Source organism: Miscanthus floridulus, unplaced genomic scaffold (assembly GCF_019320115.1).
Source record: "Miscanthus floridulus cultivar M001 unplaced genomic scaffold, ASM1932011v1 fs_712_1_2, whole genome shotgun sequence".
Classification (NCBI taxonomy): domain Eukaryota; kingdom Viridiplantae; phylum Streptophyta; class Magnoliopsida; order Poales; family Poaceae; genus Miscanthus; species Miscanthus floridulus.
Window position 1 is genome coordinate 1 of NW_027097147.1, and position 7,328 is coordinate 7,328.

The window sequence follows — 7,328 nt, forward strand, 5'->3', positions numbered from 1 at the left end:
AAAAACTCGTTACCACTCCACAGGTTTGATACTGTACATCATAATTTCCAAGACATACCTTTTATTCAACTCATAACTACGTCACACCAAACTTCTTTTAATTAAGTCACATGCCCTTCTCGTATCATAGAGTCGTCGTCTTATTCCGATACATAAAAGTGTGAGGCCCGGCATAGTCGCCACTTTTTTGTGGCAGCCGTAATTTTCCTAAGAATTGGTGGAAATGTGTTGTTAATCCGATAATATAATCGATAATTCGAGTGTTCGACTGTGCAGCTGCTGCACCAGTGAGATGGCCAAAGTAGAAAAGAGTGGCAAGTACACCCGCTACTGCTGAAAAAAAAACAAACAGCCGAACACTACTGATGATACGGCCCGAGCGTCCGGACTGATGCTCCGTTCCGAAATATGCATGTCGTCTGAGCGCCGCTGCGGGAGCCCCCGACCGTCCTATTTTTTATGCGTTGTTGCCGCGTCCTACCCCACCCTCTGTGTGCCGCCGCCTCCACCCCCACCCATCCTCTGTGTCGTCGCGTCCCACCCTACCCTCTGCGTGCTGTCGCCCAGCGCCATGTGACTCATGCAGCGTCGCCTTCTGCGTGCTGCCGAGCTCCGCGTTGCCGGTAAGCTCCACACTGTCAAGATCCGTGTTGCCGGTGAGCTCCACGCTGTTGAGATCCGTGCCACTGGCGAGCTCCACGCACTGCCGTCGAGCTCTCCGTGCCGATGAGCCTCCGTTCACCCAAGCAAAAGATGATGTTGCTCTGAAAAGCCTATGTTGCAAGCCTATATTTCGAATGTTTCAGGTGTTTTTGAGCGTATGTTGCATATGTTGTGTTGCAAGGAGATGTTGCTCTGAAAGCCTATGTTACAAGCCTATGTTTTAATTGTTTCAAGTGTTTCGAGAGCATTTTGCAGGTTCTTCAGGTGCATGTTGCAGGTGTTGTGTTTACGGATGTTGCAACATAATATTTCGACAGTAATCTGCGCATGTTTCAGTAGTACATCGCCGATCTTGCAGCAACGATATTATACATGTTTCGATAGTAATCCTAGCATGTTTCATTAGTACATTGTCGATGTTGCAGCAGTGGGTCCCAAGGGCATATGTGCAGAAGCCAACATCCTCTATGCGCCGCACCGCCCCCACCCGTCCTTCGTGTCATCGTTGCGCTCCCACCCTGCCCTTTTGTCGCGCCGCTGCTGGCCTCCCCCTCCCGTTCTCTACGCTATCGCCTCATACCCTCCTGCTCTCTGCACATCATTGCCCAGCTGAACTGTGTCGCCTGTGAGCTGAACTGTGCCGCACGAGATCCGTGCCCGGACGCTCCGTCCTAAAACGCACGTGCTCCTGTCTTCTGCGCACTACTATCGTGCTCGGCCCACCCATCCTCTACGTCGTCGACTCGTTGCTGGCCCCAAGGGGAACAGAGCAGCCGTGGGATGTCCGGACACCAGGCGCTAATTAGTACAGTAGCAACGAAACAAGCCAACTGTGACGGCGGTCTTTAGGGACGATGAACTTGGCGGGTCAAGTCGCCGGTCTTCAAAGACGTCACGATTTCTTGATTGAGCTTATTTATTAATTCTCAGATGTTGAGCTTATTTACCCTGAAATTAAAGATGAACTCGGAATTGTAGGTCCTCCCACTTCCGTGTTTGCCCGCAACGTACGTCAAGGAAGAAACAGTTTCGAAAACCAACCAACACGCTAAGGTGTGTGAACAACGGGAAAAATCCAAAACAGAAGACTTATTTGACTCAAGTCAAGCGGCCCTCACTTCCTTCGTCGTCATTGCTTAGATTTCTTTGGTAGTTGTCGTTGCGTGGGTTTGTAATGTTATGTCTCTGTAACCTTCTCCTTTATCGATACATGCCCGGCAAAACTCTTGCCGGTAGCTCTTAAAAAAAAAAAACAAGTCAAGCAGCAGTGTGGCACACCGCGAGCACCCGCTTTCCTCTGCCGCCTCTTCAGTTTTTTTGTGCTTTGCATCCACGTAGTACCTTGTGCCTCCGCAGTTTCCTTGGACTTCAACTTTTCCAGCCCCGGCGAGGTGAACCCCTGCGACAAGGCGCTCAAGTGCGTTGGCGACACCTACTTCGCAAACTCCGTGACGAGCTCACCAAGAACGACCGCTCTCGCGAAAGGAACGCCAGCCAAGGTCGGGTGTGGTAGGCTAACCCGGTGCCGCTCTGGGACGCGGCCACGGGCGAGCTGGCAAGATTCAGCAGCGTCTTCTCCTTTCTGATCACGCCGGACAGGGACTACAAGAACCCCGACGGGAGCTTCAACACCGGCGGCGGGATGGCCTTCTTCCTCGCACGTTACTCGGACGACGACGGCGGCGTCCTGAACAACACCGGTGGCGGCGGCGGGAACCTCGGCCTCTTCAACGATAGCAGCCATTTCAACGCCACGGGTGACGATCGGGTGGTCGCCGTCGAGTTCGACACGCTCCCGAACACATGGGACACCAGCCCCCAGCACGTCGGCATCGACGTCAACTCCATCAGCTCGGTGGCGTCCACGTACACGGGCATGGACTACGGCAACAAGAACCTCACCGCCAACCTCAGGATGACCGCCACCGTCAGATACGACAACAAGACGAAGCTGTTAGCCGTCGATCTGGAAATCGACGGTACAGCATACTACGTCAACAGTACCGTTGACCTGAAGTCAGTCTTGCCGGGCACAAGGTACTGGTTCCTGTTCTTGCTGTTTCTGTCTGTGCAATGGTGGGTCTCCTCCTATGGCTATGGGCATGGCGAAGGGGCAGAAGAAATGCAAACGCAGCCACCGACAGTGAGTCAGACGAGCAACGTGCCAGAAGGCAGCCTAGATAAACACATCTATGACCACCCAGAGAGGCAGAGGCTGTTAACTTGGGCCGAGAGGTACGCATATACGATGAATAATCTAGTTTCCTTTATATTATTGTAACATTTCTCCGTTCAGTTCAGTTGTGGCTTAAATTTGCTTGAAAGGAAAACTTGCAGCCTGTTCGGCTGGGGCTGAAACGATCGTATACGATTATGGATTATTACTGTTGGCTGGTTTGGTGTGAGAGAAAAATATTGTTCTGGCTAGAAATTTACGATCGTTTACGACCAAACGAACAGGGCGTTAATTAACCTGTTAATTTTTTGTACTCATCATTAACAGGTACAAGATCATTGTGGGATTAGAATCAGCACTGCGCTACCTCCACCGAGAGTGGGAGCAATGTGTGGTGCACGGCGATATCAAGCCGAGCAACATAATGCTCAACTCCTCCTACAACACAAAGCTAGGAGACTTCGGGCTGGCTCGCCTCGGTGACCACGGCACCGGCCCGCAGACTACGTAGGTCAAGGGCACCATGGGGTACATAGACCTAGAGTTCGTCAACACGCACCCTGTTCGTTTGAGCTGGTTTGACTTATAAGTCGTACTTTTTCAGCCAACGAACAGTATTTTTCGCTCCCACCTCCCATGCTTCTCCACGCGTTCTTTCAATTGACGCTAGGCACCGGGCTAGTGCAGTTAACTTGCTACTGACGACATGTGACTTGCTGCTGATGGCAGGGGGCATTGTGTAGCAGAGGACGGGGTATGGGAGGCATCAAGGTGAATCCCCACAACGAAAGTACCGTACTCAGGGAGCCGCAGCCAGCTACACCGTAGTCGAGCACCGCCCGTTCTTCACCTTCATCGGGATGCTCGTCGCCGCCGCTGTCATCTCCATCGCCTCCCCGTCCGGTGGCTAGCGACCAAACCCTATATGTGTTAGGCCTTGTTTGGATGTATGTGTATCCATCATCATTATCCACATGTGTTGGAGTGGAATGAAATGAAATTTAGTTTAATTCCACTTGAATCCATTTCAACACATGTGGATTGAGATGAATACATGCGTATCCAAACAAGGCCTTATCGGGAAGGACGCGACGGGCACTCCAATCCCATCGACGTGACTAGGGATTTGTGTTGCGCTTGCTGTCCAGCCTCCCGCTCTCGGGCTATGTGGACATCAGTCACAAGCTGCGCCTCAACAGCCGCGTAGTGCCATAACTTTGGTTAGACGCTGACACCACGTGCTACCATGCTGCACTTCCAGATTGACAGCAGCGCTGCCGACATGGGCGGATCTATGCTCAGCCGCATCGACATGCCCTGAGTAGGAGCTGAAGGCGGAGGGGGAGGACGATGGTGGTCATGGCCATAGGTTGAAAACAAGGGTAGAAAAGACGTTTCCCCCCACCTTCTCTCTTGAAATCTTAGAATGAATAAAATAATCAGGGCAGGGCGTTATATTAAATATACACGTTTTTATAATGGTATTGGGCATATTTCGATGTTGACGGTGTGAATTGACCAATTCCATTGAAGTTGGATGTCCTGCAGCAAAATTTGCCTAGAAAAAAATGCTGAATTCCTGATCAATAAAGTCTGAGTGATGCTTCGGTTGACTTGTTTGGACTATACTTGGTATATTGAGTCCAATTTTCTACTTGAGAAAAAAATACGAATTATTGCATGTTTTCATGACTTGTTTGGAGACTTATTTGGAGAGGTATAATGTGTTTGGAGTTGTACTTTTATCACTTAAACTGTCAACTGTTTATCCCTTATTTTCTTGTTGCCGTTTCCTTTTCAATTTAACACACTTTTCGGCTGCTGCTGCACACAGGCCGTGCTCGTTTGTCGTTTGTGTTACTTTCTTTTTATTTTAATGCTCAACACTGCAGATGCCTAGCTAGTGTGCGTCGCAGCCCATGGACTTAACTCCCACTTGCTTTACTGTGCTCCTCTACTAACAGGAAGCCCACAAATTGAGGTCCATATTCAGCCCATGCATCTCAATATAATTATGATTGGAGCAGGATTACCTTTACAAATCTGAAGTTGGATTGGATTTAGCTAGTGACCAATGGATTGAACAGGATTAGGGTCATTCCTTAAATATTAAAGGCTGAAGTGGGGCTAGGATTGGATTACAATCCATTATCAGGCCTAAGTTGAGCATGAGCTGGCAGATGAATACTTGTGAGAGTGGACTCGCATGTAGCATGTAACTCTAGTTCAAGTGTTTCAGAGGTACGTTGCAATACGGATGTTACAAAAGTAGATCGGGATGTTGCATATGTTGCAACAGTTGTACACGTATATTGCAAGCTTCTATTCCCAATGTTTCATCTGTATTTTTTCCAGATGTATGTTATAAGTGTGTTTATTCGGATGTTGCATATGTTGTAAATATTTTATCTGAATGTTGTATATGTTTTACAATAGTTTTTAAGTGTTTTTCATGTGTTTTTGCAAGTGTTTCAGATACATGTTTCAAGTGTTTCATCTGCCTTCAGACATATGTTGCAATTGTTGCATTGGATGTTTTAAAAATATATTGGGTGTTGTATCTCATTTTCTCGTTTTTTTTGTTGCCTCGTCTCGGTGTCTAATCCCCCTCCCGACGCCGGTTGGACATCCGCTGCCCCCTCCCCCTCTTTCTCGATGCTGGTAACGTTCAAAGCGGCGCGAAACCCCACGTGGATACGTGAAACCTCACGGGAAACGACTGCAGGCATGCGTCTGGACGCGCTGTCCATCCGAACGCTCGGGCGCTAGCGAGTCCCGTGTTTGACACCGATCTCAACTTGGGAACGCTCCGTGTGCGCCGGCAAATCTGCCTAGGAGCAAAGGAAACAGGCCCTTAACCTTAACTAACCTTAATCGAACAAGGACAAGATCAGCGGAAATTTTCCATGCTGCTGCCCGTTCCACACGCCATTTACCTCCCAATCAGCACACTGAACACGCCACGTGGGAAAGCATCGACCCGACCATCTCGATGATTTTCCACCGGCGACGGTGATTGGGCGATGGCGTGTGGAAACTGCAAACGAAACAGACGACGCGCGCGATGGGCACTGTGCTCGGGTCAGTTCCCATCGTCATCGTCGTCTTTGGACTTGGAGTCTCCTCCATGCCTCCCACTGCCACCTTCTCTTCCTCCCGTTGGCTCCCTCCTCTGCCTCCTCTCTGTCTCCAGCGCACGCAAACCCGAAAAAGGTGACCTCACACCCGCCAAGACATTGCCGCACACGGCCCTGACAATGTCTAAGGTGAAGAGGAGGGTCGTCCTGCCTTGATCCAACCAAGGGTCACGTGGAGGAGGTGAGATGCTTGACTCCTTTAATCTCCTTTGACCGTCTTTGTTAACCTTACTAATCCAGTGCCAGGGTCACTTGTGCATCGCCAGTTGACAACGTTATTGCCAGGAAGGAAGCAACCACAACTATATATAGAATATATGAATATGATGGTGACAACCAAGAGGACAGCACGCAGCTCGAAATTTCATTTCTCAATTAACAAAAACACAGTTGGAGACGACCTTGACTTACGGAGTTGGCTTCACGGACAATAAAAGGCATAGCTAGCCATCTAGCGGTGGTATTGTTTCACTGGAACTTCTTGTAGCCACCCATTATTCCTGTCAAGCTCCAACACAAAATTAGTAGTGCCAAGTAGCTCCAACACACAAAGTTAGTAGTGTTTAATCTTCGGTTCTTATTAAGTTGGGGTGCCAAGTACTGGAGCTTACTCTCTTTCTGCTGTTTCCTTCAGTGCCGGGTGTGTTTAATCTTTACACCCGGCGAGTCTTTGTCCTTTGTGTAGTGGACAGTGGAGTATCATTTGGTCCGTTTCTTTCAGTTTTTTTCTCTAACCACACAATATAAGCGGGAAAGAAGTTCCCAACACGATGGCTGCCGTGAGCTCGTGTCTCGCTTTCCTGTGCCTCTACTGCTTGATGATTTGCGTACATTTCCCTTGTGCTTCCTCACTTTCATTCAGCCTCGACTTTTCCAAGACAGGAGACCCGTGTGGTGGTGACCTCGTGTGCAGCGGCGACGTTGCCTTCCGCAACACCACCATGATCGAGCTGACAAAACCTAGCAGCTATAGCCGAGGCGTGGTGTGGTATGCGACGGCAGTGCCTCTCTGGAACGCCGTCACCGGTGAGGTAGCAAGCTTCACCACCACCTTCTCCTTTGAGATCATGCAGATCAGGGACAGCTCGTGCGGCGGCGACGGGATGGCCTTCTTCCTCGCGTGTTACACGCGGGACAGTGTCCTGAGAGGCACATACGGTGCCGGGTTATTGAGCCTTTTCCCTCTCAGAAATAGTGGCAGCGCCATAGACGTGACGCCGGTGACGGGTGATAGTCGGGTCGTCGCCGTCGAGTTTGATACAGTCCAGAACGAATGGGACGGCAGCAGCCAGCACGTTGGCATCGACGTCAACTCCATCAAGTCGGTGAGCTACACGAGCACGGGCTCGCCG

The 7,328-nt window shown here is 50.0% G+C and overlaps 1 protein-coding gene across 1 annotated transcript in view; it reads left to right on the forward strand.

The window, feature by feature from the left end:
* Positions 1-1,873: 1,873 nt before the first annotated feature.
* LOC136532790 (L-type lectin-domain containing receptor kinase IX.1-like) overlaps positions 1,874-7,328 on the forward strand; it is a 23,323-nt gene continuing 17,868 nt past the window's right edge. The window contains exons 1-5 of the mRNA XM_066525378.1: positions 1,874-1,895; positions 2,020-2,111; positions 2,177-2,898; positions 3,167-3,346; positions 6,839-7,301. Coding sequence (XP_066381475.1) covers positions 1,874-1,895; positions 2,020-2,111; positions 2,177-2,898; positions 3,167-3,346; positions 6,839-7,301 — 1,479 coding nt within the window. The remainder of the gene's footprint in view (positions 1,896-2,019; positions 2,112-2,176; positions 2,899-3,166; positions 3,347-6,838; positions 7,302-7,328) is intronic.